This window comes from Ictidomys tridecemlineatus, chromosome 6, assembly GCF_052094955.1.
Source record: "Ictidomys tridecemlineatus isolate mIctTri1 chromosome 6, mIctTri1.hap1, whole genome shotgun sequence".
Classification (NCBI taxonomy): domain Eukaryota; kingdom Metazoa; phylum Chordata; class Mammalia; order Rodentia; family Sciuridae; genus Ictidomys; species Ictidomys tridecemlineatus.
Window position 1 is genome coordinate 22,362,461 of NC_135482.1, and position 20,679 is coordinate 22,383,139.

Consider the following 20,679-nt stretch of genomic DNA (forward strand, 5'->3'; position numbering starts at 1 on the left):
TAAAGCTTCTCAACATCATTAGTCCCTAAAGAAATGCAAATCAACATCACAACAAGATACCACTTCACACCCATTAGGATAGTTTTTATTAAAATAAAATAAAAGAACAATACTTGATGAGAATATGGAGAAATTGGAATTCTTGTGCATTGTTAATAGAAGTAAAAATTATATAGCTGCTATGGGAAACAGTTTGGGGGTTCCTCAAAAAATTAATACCATGGGGATCCAGCTACTTCACTCCTAGGAATATACCCTAAATAATTAAAAACTAGAACTACAATAGATACTTGCATAACCATATTCATAAAAAACTTATTTACAATAGCCAAAATGTGAAAACAACCCAAATATCCATTAATGGATGAATTGATAAACAAATGCTGTATATAGATATAGAGGAATATTATTTAGCCTTTAAAAATGTATAGGGTTAGGAAGGACAGCAGAATGAAACAGACATTATTACCTTATGTACATACATGACTGCATGGTCAATGTGATTATACAACATGTACAATCAGAAAAATGAGAAATTATACTCCATATATGTATGACAAAAAAATAAAGAATGAGGGTTGGAGTGGTGACTTAGTGGTAGAGCACTTGGCTAGCATGTGTGAGGTACTGAGTTTGATTCTCAGCACTTATATAAATAAATAAAATAAAGGTCCATTGACAACTAAATAACATTTTAAAAAAATAATGATAATTTTTTTAAAAAGCAATAAAATACTGATACATGTTACAACATGGGTAACTTTGAAACATTATGCCTCACAAAGTAAGCCAGATATAAAATATATATATTATATGACTCCATTTATATGCAGTACCTAGAGTAGACAAATTCAGAGAGATTGAAAGTAGAATGGGGATTATCAGGAGCTGGGAGGGGTTATCAGGAGCTGGTCAAAATTATTTTTATAGGTATATTTTATAATAAATATGTATACATACTTTTTACTCTAAAATTCAATTCCTAAAAATGACCTCTGAGGATATAACATAGAAGGGAACAAATATGTATGTATTAGAATCCAAAAATCTCTTTATTCATCAATAATAGTGCCTGACACAACAAATATATAATAGAGACTATTACAAAGGCTTTTTTTCCCGCATAAAAATACCTCCATGGCATTATTATTCAAGGAACAAAAGCAAGTTACAGAAAGCATGATCTCATTGATAGAAAAATTCTAAAGTTCATCTCTGAAGGGAGAACATTGTAGATATTTTCAAAGTGCTAACAGGGATTATGATCCAAATGGCAGATTTCAGGTGATTTTAAAATGATCTACTACATAATTTTCTGTACTAACTGAACTTTTTTTCCACAAAGAATATTCTTAACCAAAGTAATATGCTATTGTGAACTCATTTTTTCACATTAATTAAGGAAGGTGAGACCCTTGGTACTTGCAATTAGATGTTTTTTGTGTTTTCATTTCCATAGCAATAATACTACTTGTGAATAACCAGATACAATTTGAAAGATACATACCTCAGTTAATGGTGTTGGCTCTCTGTCACTCAAAAACAGAGCTAATATTTCAGAGCAGCATTCAAGAATCATGTTCTAGAAACAAGGAGAAGGCAATATAGTGAGGTTGGTATTATTGGTCAAATACTGCACATTTAATGATAAACGATTAGTTTCCTTTGTCTCGTTTTGCATCTCCGAACCCTAGTTTCCAAGATGAGAAAAAGAGGATCAGAATCACCATTTCTTAAATCATCTGGGTTATTTGAAAGGATACAGGATGGTCACAAAATATAAGATCTGCAATTAATCGTGAACAATACATTATTTTAGGATTCTTTCTCTGTAATTCACAGATAAGATTCATGTCACAGAGTAATAACAAGCAAATAATTCACACCAAACTAAGATTTTAGAAAATCACTTTTCTTCTGAGAAGAGAGTCCTGGACTCAATCCCTGGGAGGGATTTAAGCAGAAAAGAATAATGGGATTGGGAAAGAAACAGGAGAAGAAAATGGAAGAGCATGCCTACACTGCCTGTTGAGGACACTGCCATGGCCCCACTGAATGGATATACCAGGCAGCCAGTGGGCCAGATGTGGCATGGTTTGTCTAGAGGAGGAAACAGATGACAGAGAGAACTTTATTGCCTGAGGGCCCCAGTGCAGCCTTGGCTCCTGAGTCTCCAGCTCCATTTTCTGTGAGGCCCCCTGTGCCCTGTGTCCTAGTCACTGGCTCTGCACAGGCTTACTTATTGCATGCTGACAAGTTTGTGCCTCCTCCCTCACTTATTTTGCGTGAGCTAGTGTTGTTTTCTTTATGTACAACTAAAGGAGCAGTGGCTACAAATTATCAGAGATAAGCCATGCCTACCTCACAATGTTGCTAGCATCCAGCCTGACAGAAGCAACAAGTTATTTTTTATGATAGAATTAATATATGCATGTACTAGCATCCAGAATATTACAATGATAAAAGTATTTTTCTGTTTAAATTATAACTGAGCAATGCTGGTTAAAACCTTAAAATAAAGAACCAAACAACAACAGACCTTACAGCCCAAAACCAGGTTATGGGCAAGCTTTAGTAAATGAATACATATGGGAAAGATCCAATTTTAAAATTACAAAACTATAATTCCACTTTAACAACTATTCAAGATATTATAGTAGGTCTGTGGGACACAAAGATGAAGAAAGACAGCCTACTCTCATATAAAATTTACAATTATTAAAAAAATAGATTTATACATATCAAAGTTAAATATCAAGTCAAATATGATCAGATCATATCAGTTGTGACATGTTATAGACGGAAAGGTAGGATACTATTGCATACTAAGCAATTCTTAGTATGAGGAATGAGGAAGGCTTCCTGGAAGAGGTTTGTATGAACTAAAAGAGTAGGAGGCTCTCCTGTGGGATCCATGGTCCCCCAGCGGGAGAGAGCCATGTACGCAATGAGCTTTGAGGTAGCACAGGAATCAGAAATGGTCCTTTCTAGTGTGGCATGGTGGCACATACATGGAATCCCAATGGCTCAGGACAGTGAGGCAGGATGTTTGCAAGTTCAAAGCAAATCAGTGAGGCCCTAAGCAACTTAGTGAGATCCTGTCTCAGAAAAACCAAGACAAAAAAATGAGCTGAGAATGTGGCTCAGTGGTTAAGCAACACTGGGTTTAATCCCTGATACCAAAAAAAAAAAAAAAAAAAAAAAAAAAAGGAAGAAATGTTCCTTTCTGTAGACCTGTACAGGAAGCAAAACAGTAAGCTTGGTGACAAATAACTGGAGAGGTCATTTTATAACAGGTCACATAGGAGTGAGGAAAGGAAGTGGACCGAGGGAATAGTGATAGAGATTGACTTACAGATGTAATTCAGACTACAATTTAAAGGTGAAGTGGCCAAAAGAAGACAAGCGAAAGAGAAATAAGCTATAAGGCTGCTCAGACTGTCCGGGAAGCAAGTGATTTTCACTCAGGATTGTGAGTGAAAAGAGGCCTGGTTTGTGGGGCTAAAAGATGGAGGGCAGGCAGGAGGCCCAGCCCTGATCAGGAACATCAGGATGTGGAGCCTTCTGGGCTCCCAGTCCACTTTACCAGACAGAGGGGAAGTACATCCACTCCTATGCTCCTCCAATTTATCTGTATTTTTATGTCTCTAATTGAGTTCTTAGGACTGGTTAAAGTGTGTTTTCTCTATATATAAAAATTTCAATAACATCCATGATGGGTTATTGTCATGATTTTGTCAAGAGCTATCAAGCAAAATGACACTGTCTATATCATTAATCATTATTTCACATAACAGATGAAGATAGCAGTATTACCTGATAAATGCCTTCCACTGCCTGTCTCAACATTTATCAAACAGAAATTTTGTCTCCACAACATTCTAGTACTCTGGCATCATTTGAAGTAAACCACATACACATACTGTAAAATTGGCTGATCTGAGGTTGGGCTGTGAGTACCTCCCATGATTTCACTACCGCAGAAGTGAAGACAGGAAAAGCACAGAATGCAATCCTAACCAGAAAGTGGCTGGAGGCGTGCTGAGGTTGGTGGGGGAGCAGGGAGGGTGCAGACGGACCTTTGCTCAGTCCTCAATACGTGAGAGTGTGGATGTGGAGTGTCTCCCACAAGCTCATGTGGTAAGGACTGTCCACCACAGTGGTGCTGTTGGGAATGGTGGAAACTTGAAGAGACGGGGCCCAGTTGGAGGAAACAGGTCACTGGGGAGTGCTTTTGAAGGGGTTTATTTTCCCCATGCCCCTTGCATGGGCAAAATATGCTCTTTCTCTCTTCCTGTTTCTTCCTCTCTCTCCGCTTCCCATGAGGTAAGCACATTTGCTCCCCATGCACTTCTGACCATGTTTCCTCACCACGAATTCACAACAATGGGATTAAGCAACTATGGACTGATATCTCTGACACTGTTTAGCCAAAATAAATCTTTCCACCTTTTAGGTTTATTTATGTCAGGCATGGGGGATGTCCTTCTGAGTGACTTGGACATATTAAATCCAGTTCTTGGGATGAGCTGAAATCCTCATAATTTTTTACATGTAATAGGAAAGAAACTTCCCACTTTTTTTTCAAGCTTTCAAATTCTGGCTTCCCTCATTACTCCTTCATATACCAATATGGCTGTTTTAGCAAATTGTAGGGATAGATAGTGGGATGCCCTTCCAGGTGAGATGCTGCCCCTGCCTCCTCCTAACCCCCAGACCTCAGCTTGACTTTCCACAGTTCTTTTCTAGAGAACAAAGTTCTTTCACTATTCACTCGACATCTGTGGACTGCCTCCAACATGCCATGGAGTGGTAACAAGATATTAACAAGACACAAAGAGAGTTTTAAGGAGCTCTTGATCTAGTGAGAGGAACAGGGGAGACAGACTCCTCCAGCACCATGTGGTGTGGGCAGAGAGGAAGCAGCACTTATTCCACAGATCTCCCCAGACCCACCTACCACTACATTCCCCCTACTCTTCTTCCACAATAGATATCTTACTGTCTCCTGAATATAAGATTTTGCTCTGTGACTTCATAACTCATCTCTTGCTCTATTCTCAGTCTGGAATGAGTTTCTCTACAGGTATCCAACTAGAAGTTTCACAAATAACTACTGAAGAAGCACTAAGTATCTATGATACAAAGATCAATAAGATATCTAAGCAAAGGAATTCACAGTTAAGAGAGAAGAAGAGCTGTATAAATGGCTAATTACTAAAGCAATACAGCAAGGGCATAGGATATTTTTGGATAAGAGGAAAAGTGACTTTATTTTCAGTCTATAGGAGTTATTATAGAATGCCATTTGAGCTATTTAATAGTACATTATCTTGCTTAGCTTTCTCTACACACACACACACACACACACACACACACACACAATCTATGTAAATAAGATTTTAAAAATAATAAATTGGAATAGTTTTCATCAACAGCCCTACCAATGAAAAAGAAGGATTACAGAAACCTTGCCCTTCTGTATAGTATAGAACCTGCATCATGGAGAAGTCAGTCAGAAAGTTGGACTACATAATAAAGACCTAAGTGAGAGCAGGAAGAAGATAAGAAACAAAATGCTGCACACTAGCTGCAGGAAGAGTGTTAGGAGTTTAAGCCAGTGTTAGGGTTGCTGTGGATGTCGGGAGATACCAGAGCCAGTGCTACAGTTTGGATAGGGTTCATGTGATTCAAGGCTGGATCCCCAGAGTGGTAGCCCTGGGAGATGTTGTGGACCTCTAAGAGGTAGGGTCTAGTAATAGGTCCTTAGGTCATGAGGGGGAGCATGATCTCAGTAATAGTTCTCTGTAACCCCTAGAATTCTCTGGAGAGGGATGTTATAAAAGGATCAAGCCTAGCCCATCTAGCTCTCCCTCTACTTCCCAGTTCAAGATGTGATCTTCAGTTGTTGTTATACCATCTGCCATCTACACTGGGCCCCTCACCAGAGTCAGAGTCTGAACTTTGAATCTCCAAGACAGTGAGCTTAATAAACCTCTTTTCTTCCTAGGTAGCATATGTCAGTTAATTTCATTACAGTTGCAAATGCTAGCTAATACAGCTGAGAAAAAACTGAAAGTAGTTTTGCCATGTGTTATTAAAAATTCACCCTAGCTTTTTCACTGTTGTGACTAAAAGACCTGACAAGAACAATTTTAGAAGAGGAGAAGTTTATTTGGGGGCTCAGAGTTTCAGAGGTTGTAGTCCACAAATAGCCAGCTTGATTCTTCAGGGCCCGCAGCAAGGCAGAACATCACGGTGTAAGGGTATGATGAAGGGAAGCAGCTCAAGCCATCACACCAGGAAGGAGACAGAAGAGAGCTCAGCTCTCCAAATATGTACCCCAGAGGCACACCCCCAAAGACCTACCTCCTCCAGCCATACCCTACCTGCCTTCAGTTATTACTTAGTTAATCCCTATAGGGGATTAATTCACCAATTGGGTTAAGGCTCTCATAATCCAATCATTCCATATGAAAACCTTGTATTGTTGCACACATGAGGTTTTGAGGGATACCTAATATCTAAACTATAATACCCCTAAATGTTCTTATGGGAAATTCTGAAAGATATAGAATGTTTCCAGTGATTTTCAACATCACACTTCAAATGCCACTTTGCTGAGAAGGCTAGCAGGTGGTTGGAATTATTATGAATGACCACTGGGTACTATATATGGCCACATTCATACAATGTTTAAGCTTCTCCATCTGTATTCATTCCTGAATGTCTTCACATCCCCAGGCCTAGAACACTTTTTCACATAATGGTTTCTCAGAAAGAATTTGATAATTGAAGCTCATGTTCAATTATATTTTTTATATGCTTTTATAGGACTTTGATTTTTCAAATATGACTATGTACTAATTTTAATTGCCTTGTACCATCCAGGTATACCTTAAATATTTGCCAAAATAATCATAGGTGATCTGGAAAACTTGTATTCAGCTCCCTATATCAGTATACTATCGTTCCAAATAAGGATTTGCATCTTTCATATACTTTTAAAAGTCTGGTATGCTCTGAACATGCCCTTGAGCTCTCTAAAAGATTAAAATAACTCAGTCATTCTGAGCCAGTGTTGTTCATTTCAGAAGGGTACACAGGTTTTCAAGCAAGAAGTGATTGGAAGACCTGTTCTGTAGCTCTCGCTCCTAATTTTATCTTAAATTAATATCTATATTCTAAAGTTCTTGGCTTATTTTAGAAAAGAAAAAAGGAAGGAGTGAGAAAGAATGTGATTTACTATCCCACATATCATCCAAAGGCACATTTTTGGACTCTTATAGTCCATAACCCACCAACAATATATATTGTAATAGAAATAAATATATCAGATTATAGCAGTTATGAAATCCTATCCAATTCCAGACCAGAAACAATCTCGTCAAGTGTTCTAGTTAACTTCTAATTAGCTCCAAGTGAAGGTTGTCATGACAATGAATGACCAAATTTAGTCAATGAGATTTATTTGCTATAACCCAGAATCTAGCTTCCCTCCCCCCTCCCCCGCCCCCGTGCTGGTTAGTATTATGGGAAAAAAGGAAAAAGAAAAAGTTTATTTTACTTCCATTTCTCAACTTTCAAATGCTGAGAGCTAATTTGCTTATCAATTCACCCAAACAAATATTAGTATTTCTTCCATCTGGTGATGTTCTTTCATATAGAGATAAGAATGGGGATACATCTAAAATGCCCTATTTTAAAGATAAGGAAACACTTTCAAGGTGCATAAAACAAATTTAAAAATTAAGAAGCGAACATCAAATTTGAAAGAAATTTGTTCTACTCCAGGGTTGATGCACTGGCACTTACCATTCAGACCTGGAAATGAAAGCAAGCCACAAACCTTCACCAAGTCAAGGCAGGTCCTCTGGATTCCTGCTTGCGCTTACATTCAAACACCACTCTCTCCTCGTCCCTATTTATTCCTGATTTGTTTATATTCACAGACAACCTCCTGACTTAGATACTTGGCTCTTTGTTATGAATTCAATACCTACATCATGGACATTCTGGTGACTCTCATTCCACCCAAAGAACTCATCTTTCCACTTCACAGCAGTATTTGAGCACAAAGATTATGTATTTTAGAGATGAAGGGAAATTATTCCTCGAAAGGATAACTGAATGGACCTTAGATAGTAAAATTGAGTGGTACAGTACATTCTAGAATCTCTACTCTTACGGATGCTCATTTTCCTGCTTCGGTCAATCTAAGTTGAAAAGACAAATGAGTTTGGGTTCAAATTGTAAAGGAGTGGATTTAGTGACATTTTCAGCAGAGAATATTCTAGACTATGGCTCAAAGATAGCAATCTGATAGGTTTTTTTCTGTTACTGAAAAACTGGTTATTAGTGTTCTAGAAAAGAATTGTTTAAATTAAAAGTTAAATTCTTGAAAATAGATATGAAACACAACACACACTTTATTTAAAAAAAACTACATGTACAAAATCTCTTGAGTTTGAGATAGTCTGATCTATTGGAGGACTTATTTTAGGGACTCCGTATAGTATATCAGTAAGCATCTTAATTCATATTGCAACATCTGAGGACACTGAAAAAGATATACAACCAAAATTCTAAGACATCTGTTCTATGATAAATGTAGGCACAGAGCACAGAAGACACAAATGCTGGGAGCTGGCATTTTGTAAAGGCTAACTATACTTGCCTGATAGATTCTCTTACATCTGGACTGGGTGCCTTTGTAATAATGAAAATTATATTCATTTACTCTGTTGGTAAATTAAGACTGAAAATGCCAGCAAGAATACTCTGAAAATTGAGAAAGTTGCCAACTTTTATGCCTTTGCATAATAAAAGTACATGGATAGATACATAAGAAAACAAAGAGCCACATCAAGAATATTCTTTAAGAATTAAAAATGTTTTGTTACTGGTAACCAATGAAATATTAACCCAGCCAAAAAATACTTAAGTAAAAGTTCTACAAGACCCAAAATAAAGGGAAAAATCCTAAAAGCTTTCAGATCTAAAAAAAAAAGAGGAATGAGATCCAAATTGTTGGGTACTCAACCAGGAAAGCAGCAAAGAGAGGTTAAGAATCAAAGTCACAGCTGGCACTGAGAGCAGCCAGCCTTCAACTGGACAGAGAGCATGGAAGGTTCCAGGAGGAAAATGGGATCAGGACATCGTATGATCAGTATGAATCCCTGCGAAAAATTTATGGATAAACACCAGAAAACTCATGTAAATTAAATATAAAAGCCAAGTCAAGAAAAAAAAAACACAGCATGTTAATCTGACTCAGCTGTGAACATTATTACAGGATCATAATCAACACTAATATCAAATAAATTTTGTGATTTGACTATATTAAGATGGGAAGGGAAAAGGAAAAGTTGGGAGAACATAATTAGCTAAATCTGTATATACTGTAACAGAAAATCAATAGATGGTATCCAAAAACTTGACACCTGAAGAACCATTTTTGTGTTTGTCATTAGTGCTACTCAGCAGTATTTCCAACTGTCAGACTTCCATGCTGGTAGAGGGATTGTTGGTTTCACATGTGACTTACTTGGCAAACAAAATGTTAGTGGAAGTGACATGAATAAAACTCAGAGCCAATATGACTTGCCCCCCTTCTTTCCTCCTGCCTCAGTGACTGCGATGTTGCACATGATGGTATGTCACCAGCCTCGATGCTGACATGTGGAGACATGGAGCAGGCAACTCACTGCTCATAAGTGACACTGCATATTATTTATAGATTTGGAAACAAATAAAAGAGTCAGCTTAAAGAGCTAAAAATTGTCTTTGCAGAGCAGGATGGTGAAGCAAGGAAAAGATGGACAGGAGATCACTACTTTTTGTTTTAGGTCTTTTAGATCTATTTTGTCTTCTTAAAAAAAAAAGTCTACATTCATTACAAAGTATATATCTTGAGAAATTAAATTAATATGCAAATAGAAATTAAAAGAACCAATGATTAGAATACAAAATGTGTTCTCTACCCTTACTCCCTAGAGAATAAAGGATTTCCATCCCACTCTGAAAGAAGAAGGAATACTTCAATTGCTTTGGGGCCATTACTAATTTTCCTCAGGAGACAGGAATGATTTAACTGATGGGTGAGTCACAAACAGAGCATGGTAGACTCAATCTCTTCTGGGCAATCTTTCTTTATGTATGTGGGAGCACCCTACCTGCAGGAATATTATTTTCTGTTCTCATGTGCAGTAAGCATGGTAGGGAGCTGAGGGGGGAGGGGAAGACCGTGTGGTTACATGTATGTGCTAGGTGACTGTGCATAGGTGGGCAAGTCTGGATAATTTGGTAGTAAAATATTGATAAGCTCATTTGACCACAGATTGAAAGACATGTTTGTTAATCAGCTTTATCAGTAATGACATTGATATTTTGAATCTCCATATATCCATATCTTGTGCCCCATTTCAGAACTCAAGAGGGGGAGAGAAGAAATGATCCCCTCCTCCTGAACAAACACTGGTCAGCACAGAAAACACTCAGATTATCAGGGGATTAACCACCCCTCTACCACTTCTTTGGTGAAAAAAAAAAACATGTGCATAAAAAATGTCTGAAAGCATATATGCTTCTCCGTACTTTCTAGTTCTTATTCACACACTTGGGGATACAAATATTTAAATAACAGAATGAGAAAAGCTAGAAAGCATTGTCTCTTGGGATTCATAGTCATATCTAAACAGTCTCTGGATGGGCTTCTTTCATTCGCTATCAATATTCTTGTAATCAGTATGCTTAGAAGAGCTCTGAATGAAACCTAGTGGCAAAAAGTTGGGTCACATCTGGTACTAGCAGTAAAGAAAACAGAGGGCAGAAGAATCTCAAGTTCAAGTTTAGTTACATAGTTCTGTTCTGACAAATTAAAATATAACTTAAATAATTATGCATAATGACACCCATCCTGCAACAAAAATGCTTCTTTCTATGGTTTAATAACTTACTTCTATATCTTTACCAATTGGTTTCTCTTCTGTTTCATCCACTTTATATATATCCTCATTTGCAGTATTTTCAGGAGTTGCTGGCAATGATAGTTCAGCTATTTGTGCAAGATTAGAAAGTTTCTCATGAACTGAAATAACCCTAAAAATGACAAACATATGAGTATTTTATTTGAAAAGAAAGGCATTTTTAATTTTTGAGCCAATAAAATGTATAAAGAAGGCCCTCATTTATTTAACAGCTAGATTTCTAACATCCCCAGACATTATTCCATCACTCCTTCATTCAAGCAACATGAGCAGAGACACTCCCTAACTCTCACGATGTTCATGGTCTACCTACGTACTCAGGTTGATACATATTACAAAACATCAAGGGCACAATGAGAGAAAGGTACACACCCAAATTATTCCTAAAGGTGAAAAAAAGAAAATAAATATCTACATGGGCAATAAACAAATATATAAATCTTAATGCCAGGCTATGTTAGGTTAGCTGACCTGAAGGTGTAATAGTAATGACAAGTTGGCAATGACTTGAAAAGGCCAATAGATGAGCTCACAACTCTTCTGAGTAGTGCACACTTCTGTGTGTGTGTGTGTGTGTGTGTGTGTGTGCGCACAGAATGTGGTTGGGGGAGAGGGAAGAAAAATCAAGAAAGAAGGAAAAGCAAGAACCAAAGAGGAGGTAGAGAACACAGTGGCGGTGATGATGAATATGGAAAACTTCAGGGGCCCTGGACCAGTGAATAGAGGATGCTCTGAGAGCAAAGGTGGACAGAGGAGGGGAGGCTGAAGGAAGTAGGCTTGCAGCTTAATAAGGCAAACAGTGACCTGCGTGGCCCCCAGTGTCCTCTACATCACAGACACAGCAAGAATGTGCATGCATTTGTGATCTGAAGCTGAAGACAAATTATTATGGAAACCAATAATCCAGAAAGCAAGAGTACACACAAGAATGTCAATTCTCCAGTCTCCATAGCACTCTCATCTGCAGGAAGGTGTAATAATACTTGATTACCCTAATGATGGTTCTCAACAATAAAAAAGAGTTTTTAAAGTAACTTTAATTATCTATGAAGATTTTCATTTATACAGAATGTTTTATAAACTTTTCTATTAGAAAGGCAAGAATTAAAATATAATACTGTTGTTAAAAGTTTGTTTGAAAAATTTTCCCATTAAAAAAAGGGTCATCTCCAATAATTCTGGAAACGCTGCCTGATACACTGGAAAGGGAACAGAACTAGGACTTCTGGGACTTGGTGAGTTCCACTTGGTTCCATCACACATTAGCCACAGGACCTCAAGTAGGTCACTTAACCTCTCCGACCCTAAGAGTCCATCTACTGCAAAATGAAAATAATAAAATCTACTTTATCTAACTCTTAGGGCTTTTGTGAGGAGAAAATAAGTAACTATGTATTCTTAACCATAAAAAAACACATAAAGGAAAAATAATACTCTAAAACACCATTCTTCATTCTAATACCTAGAGAAAGAATTCTTATTTCTCTTCCAAAAATAGCATAAGTCTGGGTGTAGCTCAATGGTAGAGTGCTTGCCTGTCAAGCTGGATTGTTTCAGCTCTGGAAAGAAAAAATGTTTGAGCCAAACTTCCTAATTTTGTTGCTTAGCTATACTGAAGGTCAGGACCCAGCAGGAAGTAGAAAGATGGATGGCAGGAAGCTAAAGGCAGAGACAGTGCACAGAGAACTTGTTCTTGGTCATAACAGCATAATCATCACTGAGAACTACACAGCAACCTTTATGTGAGTTTATTGAAAACACTATTTTTTCTTTGTTGTTGTAAGAAAAACACCACCAATTTAAAAATACTTTTTCTTTATGAGAACTTAAATAGGAGATGGGAAGATGGGCAACAAAACAAGAATATTCTTTGGCCCATTTGTTTTGAGCCTAATTTACTGCTACTTTGCCTGACAAAGGATGGATAAGTCCTATCTTGACCCTCATCAGAACAGAAGGAATACTAGCTTCAGAGAGAGAAACAGTCTATTTTCGGAGTTCCAGCAAAGGACAGGTGAGATGAAAGATCATCAGGCACCATCCTGTGTGATGGCCTCAGTGACAGAGGTTTGTACCTATTTTGGCAACCCTACTATTGACCACAAACACACTGAAATTAAGGATATTTTAGAACAAATAAAAAGCCACCTATGAGTTTGATGACTTTCTCCTCTACAGAAATTATATTTTTATCTGAAAAAAAATCTTACAATGTTCTTGGATTTGTAAGACAAGTGCAAAATTTCCTAATTTTGATGCTTAGTAATGCTGGTATTTGACCTGTGCCTAGGTTTTCTGTCATTCTGGAAGAAACAAAGAAAGAAAGGAAAAAATATTTTAAAATTGGTGGTGTTTTTCTTACAACAACAAAGAAGAAATAGTGTTTTCAATAAACTCACATAAAGGGAGGGAGGGAGGGAGGGAGGGAGGAAAGAAGGAAGGAAGGAAGGAAGGAAGGAAGGAAGGAAGGAAGGAAGGAAGGAAGGAAGGAAGGAAGGAAATTGAAAGCCTGCCAGCTCTTAAAACAACTCTTGTTTTATTCTCTTTCATGGAGAGACCAAGAGGTCCTTCAAAATGAAAACCATGGAGCAGGAACAGGATTCCAGGGAGAGACAGAGAAGCAGCAGTTCTCTGTTCAGCAAGCTCTGGCTTAATGCCTGGCTAGGCACAGGTACTAGTGTTCTCACCTCCCCAAAACATGATCATCCTTCATCTGGCTTGAGCCTATCAATAGCACAAAAGCTAGGCAGAGCAGATAGTATCACTCCCAGCTTGCACTGGAGGAACAGGGGCTGAGGTCACTGAGCCTTGAATAACAGAGTTAAAAATAAACTAGCTAAGTAATGAAAACCTTTTTAAGAATTAAGAAACAAAAATGTATTAAAATGGAATAGAAGAAGAGAGAAAGCAAGCACAAAAAAAATATCAGAGATCATTACTATTTGATGAAGAAGAATCCATGTGGCTGAAGCATAGATTTTGAACAATATACAATGGTACTGAGTATAGAGGGAAATGTGAGATCAGGGAGCTGGTGGGGCTGTAACACAGTACAGAGTCATGTTATTTTCTAAACACACCAAAGTTATAGGCAAAATATAGCACAGACAATGTCCTCATGCTTGGCCATCTCTGAAGTGTCATGAACTGTCGTTCCCCCAAATGCCCAAGGTGTTGTTATTATTAGTTTTGTTTCCATTTTTCTGGTGAGAAAACTGAGGCACAGAGAGGTTAGATAAGTTGTTTAGGATGGTGCTGGCAGTAAGGGGTACAACCGGCATTTGAACAAACCACTGAAATACAGTACTCTTCTCCCAAAAATTTCTTGTGAAAGGTCTCCTATGCTTCGCATTGTACATTACTGAAACAGCCTATACTTAAAGAGAAATATCAGCAAAGAGGATTCAGAGAATTGAACATGATCTGGGTTTACTTGCCTGTTCAGTGGAATCCAGAAAGAGTCAACAAATATGTTGCCCCAACTGGAAAGTTTAATATCTGAACTCTTCAAGAGCTTTGTGTTATATGCACACAATAATAAAACCTGTAAGAAAAATAATATGATACAATGACATCAAAAGCAACATCAGGGGCTGGGGTTGTAGCTTAACAGTAGAGCCTCACCTAGCACATGAGAGGCGCTGGGTTCAATTGTCAGCACCACTTAAAAGTAAATAAATAAAATAAAGGTATTATGTACAACTACAGCTAAAAAAATATTTTAAAAAAGTAACATCAAAGTTATACTTTGCCTCAAAAAATTCAACATCAGCCCTCAGAGTAATGTCACATCACTTTAAAAAGTTTTTCTTTAGAAAAGCAAAAAGAGGATTTTTCCCCAAAATTTAGTTCAGAGAAATGATATGAACAAGAACTATATACAGGTCATAGATGAAAAAGAATACTATTTGGAATAGTAAATTATTTTTGAAAAGTGAGATTTCATACTGTAAGTTTAAATTTCAGCATTTGAAGGCCCACTGTAGTAATACTACACCTGAACCTGGTGGATCTCCATCTTGGTTTCTTGTTATTCCTCAGTGTGGACCTATGATGTTCCCCTCCTCTCCTCTCCATTCATTCAACCCACTCACAACTTTCCAGGACCCACCTCTAAGATGAGACTTCTCTTGATTACTCACATTCTAGTAATTTCTCTGTTGTTTGCATTCTGATAATTTTTAGAGTAAGGCCCATGCAATATGGCACCTATTTACAGTCATGGAGTCATAGAATTTGAGATTCACAGAACCATAGAGATGGTCTGGTCAAATTCCCTCATTTTAGATATAATAAAGTTAAAGCCCAAGCCTGGTCATCAAAACTGACTGATTAAGCACAATGTTATTTATCTCTGCTTCCTTGAAAAAACAAACTAAAATAAGAGTAAAGGGAATTTTTTTAAGCACCAAGGACAGAAAGAAGAAGAGAAGAGGCGAAACAGACAATGTTAGCAGCATTCTGAAGGAAGAAAACACTTGGAAAACTCAGCAGAGAGGAAAAGCTGTGTCTTAAGTGACTTGAGGAACTGCCAACAGGAAGCATGATCTAAAACTGAAAAGGCTCCTGGACTGGAGGTGTAGGCACCTTAGAAGGCAGGAGTGGGTAGGACTGCAAACAGGAGCATTGGACAAATGCTTCCCCGCCCTTCTCAGAGCCCACAGAGCCAGGAGATCCCCAATCCCCTTGCCTCCTCTCTCTTGGATGAAATTCTTCCATTTTGCTCTCTGCTGATATTAAGTCTTGAGGATCTATGATCAGGGACATTGGGGCAGGGGTTAGGTGCTGGAGTGAAAATATTGGAATTAATGTATTCCGAATGCACGATATCCCCTCACTCCATCACAGCCTCTTCCCAGAATGTAGGTAACAAAGCAGGTGTCCAAGAAAATCCTCTGTGGGGGAAATTGACCAGTTAAAGAGAAAAGACGCACAGATGCTGACATTTCTGCAAACTTAAGTGAAACTGCTGGCTCCGTCTGCAGATATCCTCCAATGAGGCCCATAAATCAGGAAGCCTGACCCCAGACGCTCCTCAGTGCCTCACTTCAAACACCTACAGTCAGTCAAGAGTTCAGAGCAGGAAATGAAAGGCAGATGCCAAAACCAACAGAGGAAAGGAACTGGAAGGATCAGATACAACACAGAGAGCAGAAGAAAGCTTCAATGGAACCGTAATTAGTACCTGCAGGGAAAAGGACAGACCTGCGTCCATGAAGTAGGAACACATGCTATTAAAATAGAACCACTGGAAAACAAGTAAGCACTCTAAAAATTAAAAAATTAACATAGCAACTAAATAATCAGTAAAAGATTTGAAACATAAACTTGAACCTCATCTCCTCCAAAGTGAAACCTAAATTTGAAATCATAGATAATAGGGGAGAAAAGATTAGCAAACTAAATACTTGGTCCAATAGGTTCAATAGTCAAGAAGACACAGAGACATCCGAGGCAAGGAAACTGTCAAAGAAAAAAATCTCTATGAACTGAAGTACACTACTTTCCAGATTGAAAAGGGCATCCTAAAAATCCAGCAGAATGGATTGAAGACCTAAGCCAAAGCACACTGTGGAACCCCAATACACAGGGAATAGAAGAAAAAGCCGAGAACTTCCAGCATCACATATGAAGACCTAGGATCTCACTGCTGGGCACATTTCTAAAGGAAATAAAATCAGTACGTCAAAGAGATATCTACTCTCTAATACTTATCACAGCAATGTTCACAATAGCCAAGATATGGACACAACCAAGTGTCCATCAACAGGTGAATGAGTACAGAAATATATTCATAAGAGAATACAATTCAGCAATAAAGAAACAAAGAATAAAATTCTGTCATTGGTGATAATGTGGATGAACCTGGAGGACAATGCTAAGTGAAACAGGGGGGACAGAGAAAGACAAGTGCCTAATGATGTCACAGACTTCACAGAGTGAAGATTCCAGAACATAGTACACTCTGTTCAAGTTCTCACTAGTATTATCATCTTGTGGGCCTCATGAGCTTCAACCAGTTATTCAACACCAAACACTACACTGAGGTCCTAAAATGATGAGTAGATGAATGCACAAATACACCCATATTCATATCATCCGATAAATTTCATTCAGTATTCTTCCAAAAATAGGATTTGGTGTCTGAGAAGATCTAGTTCCTCTAAGCCAACATTTTTCAATTTTTTTTCCTGAATTTTATGACAGCAACTATCTTCCATTATGAACAATTCATACATACTTTCTGTTAAGCAAGGAAAAATATATCCAAACTAAGAAATGGGAACACAGAATGTTCTGCATCTTTTCTTGTGGCTTGCAAAAATCACTGTTTAAGACAGAATTTGTTGGAACTTGGCTTCTCATCTATGTTTGACCCCAGTTTGTGCGCTCTTGCTAATTTTCAAACTTGATTATTGGGGGCAAACCTTGCTTATCTAATTATATGCAGATGTAGTCTTTACATTTGACTCTTCCACATTGTTTCTGATAGCAGCATGCGGACGTCATAGCCCATCCAGCCCTTGCCTGAGATGTACATTGCCGTGGCACGCAACAAATTCATTCCCTGTCACTGCAGGTGAATTTGGGTTGGCATGAAATAACCACACCAAGACAGAGAAAATACCTTTTTCCTTGGGATTTTTTTAGAGACGGCCCCTCTGCTCCACCTCCCACAGAAAAAAAAGGAGAGGGAGGATGTCCTGAAGCCCCTTTTAACTACCGGGAAGACACGGGAGAAAGTTCCACCCCAATGAGGGGGGTCAGGCTTGGGGGGGGGGCGTTGAGTCGTGATGTCTTGTGATCAGCAGATTGACTGACATCTTGGAAGGCCATACCCATCTTAGGTGCTGTGGGGATCATCAGCAAAGTGAGTGAAAAAGACACAGACGTCACCAGCGCAAACAGAGAGGCAACATCAGCCTGTCCACTCACGTACTCATGCTCCTAGTTCACACACAGCCCTTAGCTGGCTCACCACAGTCCGTGATGTTTTTCTGACCTTATGAAATGGACTTCATGCCCTATTTCTTATTCTTTTAAACTTGTTGCTTAGGTAAACATTCTGTTTCTCAACTAAGTAACCCTTCTTTTTCCTGGCTTTTTTGACAGCAAGTAAATAAATTCTGACTTACGGTGAAATTTTATTTTTACAACATAGACCATGAAGCAAAATATTCAGAATACAATATTTTTTACCTATCGTATGTGAGGCATTCTGATATGTTTTTCCTTGTGTTTCATTTTCTTTATGCTACTCATGAGCCAGTATATTGATTCCCTGAGCTATTAGTCTTTTTGGAACCACTATTAGGAAACTGCTTTAGTAAATTTCTCTAAAAGATATTATAGATTCATTATTCATTATTTTTAAAACATATATGGAATATCTGTCCAGGACAGGCCTCTGTGGGGTGGGAAGGACAGCACCCACTGTTCTCCATATCCACTTCTACATTCACAGGTTGAAAGTATTTAGGGGAAAAAAAAATTGTATCCAAACTGAACTTCACAGATTTCATCTTTCTTTGTCATCATTCCCTAAACAACACAGTATAATAACTATTTTTATATCATTTACATTGTATTAGGTATTATAAGTAAACTAGAGGTGATCTAAAGTACAGGGAAGAACACAAATAGGTTATATGCCAAATCAACAAAATTTCATGAGAGACTTGCGCATCTGTGGATTTTGATATCCTTAGAGAATCCTAGAACCAATCCCCAGAAGATACTGAGGGATAACTGAATTTTAAAAAGTAGGAAATAACTTCAAATAAATCTGGGAAGTGATACTTTAAAGTTTCTCTTTTCATCTGTATAAAAAGAAATATATAATTGGCTGAGAGTTAGTAGCAGGTTTCCAGCCTAAGGAAGCAGGATGAAGGGGCCAGTGTGAGAAGAGAGAGAGGCCCAGGAGGCTTCAGGATTTGACAGAGGTCATATGAGTCAGGAGCTGCAGGAGCTACCAGAGGCACAGCTAGAGGGGACAACACTGGTGCTCTGGGAAGTGCAATAGAAGACCAACACGGATGGAGAAAAGCAAATAAAAATGCTGAACAGGGGAAAAGTATATGGAAAACATCTTATGGGAAAAAGCCTGAGGCTCTTCTTAGAAAAAGTAGCAATCAAAGGAATTCTATAGTGGAAGGTTCTCCTGCAAAAGGCTATATTGACCAACTGTTCCATTTTTAAAAGCTTGACCCATTTTCAAGAATCTCCTAGAATCTTAACCACTATTCAATTGTCAATAGTTCAGGGACTGGCACTTGCTGCTGTTTAAGTTGAAATGGTCTCGTTAAACTTTATATCTAAGCAGAAGACTTAGCTTTGTCATGATATTCCATACCATAGGTTCTCCTTCCTTTGGAGGTCTTTCCAGGGGAGGAATGTACCACTGAAAGCAAAGTTCTTTGTTTACAGTTGGTACTACCATTTCTGATGACGTAACGTCCACAGAAGATGTACTGGAAAGAAGTTTTGAAGAAAAGATAGACTGCAGGGAACTGTCATGATATATCTAGGGAACAACAATGACAACAACAAAATTCATGTTAGTTTAACTGCTTATAATGAACTCATTCAATATTTAAAGAAAATTAATTGATTGTACTGGAAAATTCTGAGAATTTTTTGTACCTTGTTTTACAAAGGTAATCTTTAAACTGTCTCTAGGTCACTATAGATTCTGCTATAATAAAAATATGCTTTAAAACCCAGCAGACTTGACAAATTTCTTCCACTTAGTGAATTTTGAGAGGAATGATCTGGAGGGGAAAATATCCATGCCACCTTCTCAAGTTCATCACTGTTTCTAAGAAACATCTTCTTTGTTGTCTTTGGTTTATTCATTGGTGAATACACTGAGAGTGTGGCTATAATTTATTATCTATTTTCCAGTCACGGTGCCATATACAAAACAAGACACAGTTTTTGCTCTGAAAGGTGAAAACTCATGGCCCTCATTCCTTCTTTCAATGAATGTAGCTGATTTATAAGTTCACACGTCTTTGGTGAATCTGGGCCCAAATTCTTTTATAGAAATTGGTCATTAAGTCAAGAGTCTTCAAGAAATCTCAGTGTGTAGAATGCAAATTCATAAATTATTTAATTGTCCAAGGCAGCTAAGAAAACAAAGCATGGTGGCTGTGTATCAACAAAAAGACAGGCTAGCCAGATAGATAATAACAGTGCTAACAGTATCTTCAGTATAAAAAGGACCGACAATGGAGGGAAAACTATTTTCAAGATCAACTTCATGTCATTCCCAGGATCACAGAACAGTAGCTGAGAAGCAGTGCCTCTGTTGCCCTATTTCTGACATCAAAGGTTTGTGGACTGAGTGGAACATGTCCGTGCCAGAAACAAATGCTTGGTGTTTCTATAAGGTTTTGTCCTTCCCATTATTTCTTAACCTATTCAGGATACAATGCAAGTCCTCAAAATAAAATAGAAAGAGAAAGACAGTGACCTTTCAAGTTGCCTACTGATAAAAGAAAAAAGATGTTTTGACTGCAAGGTAATATTAAGTGTGAAAACTTTTCAAAAATGTCTACAGGCTATCATAAAAGCTATGATACTTTAAAGCATAACCAGCATAAAAAATAAGCAAGATTGTGAGGGTTAAATAGACCCTCAAAGTTGCATAATTAAGACTAATGCCATGTCAGATAATTCACAAAAACAA

At 37.8% G+C, this 20,679-nt stretch overlaps 1 protein-coding gene across 1 annotated transcript in view; it reads right to left on the bottom strand.

Annotated features, from left to right (window-relative positions):
- The window catches only part of Cfap54 (cilia and flagella associated protein 54), a 283,309-nt gene that overhangs the window by 34,462 nt on the left and 228,168 nt on the right, over positions 1–20,679 (bottom strand). Inside the window, exons 64-67 of the mRNA XM_078052960.1 lie at positions 19,342–19,512; positions 14,426–14,532; positions 10,959–11,100; positions 1,508–1,582 (exon numbers count right to left, since the gene is read on the bottom strand). Coding sequence (XP_077909086.1) covers positions 1,508–1,582; positions 10,959–11,100; positions 14,426–14,532; positions 19,342–19,512 — 495 coding nt within the window. The remainder of the gene's footprint in view (positions 1–1,507; positions 1,583–10,958; positions 11,101–14,425; positions 14,533–19,341; positions 19,513–20,679) is intronic.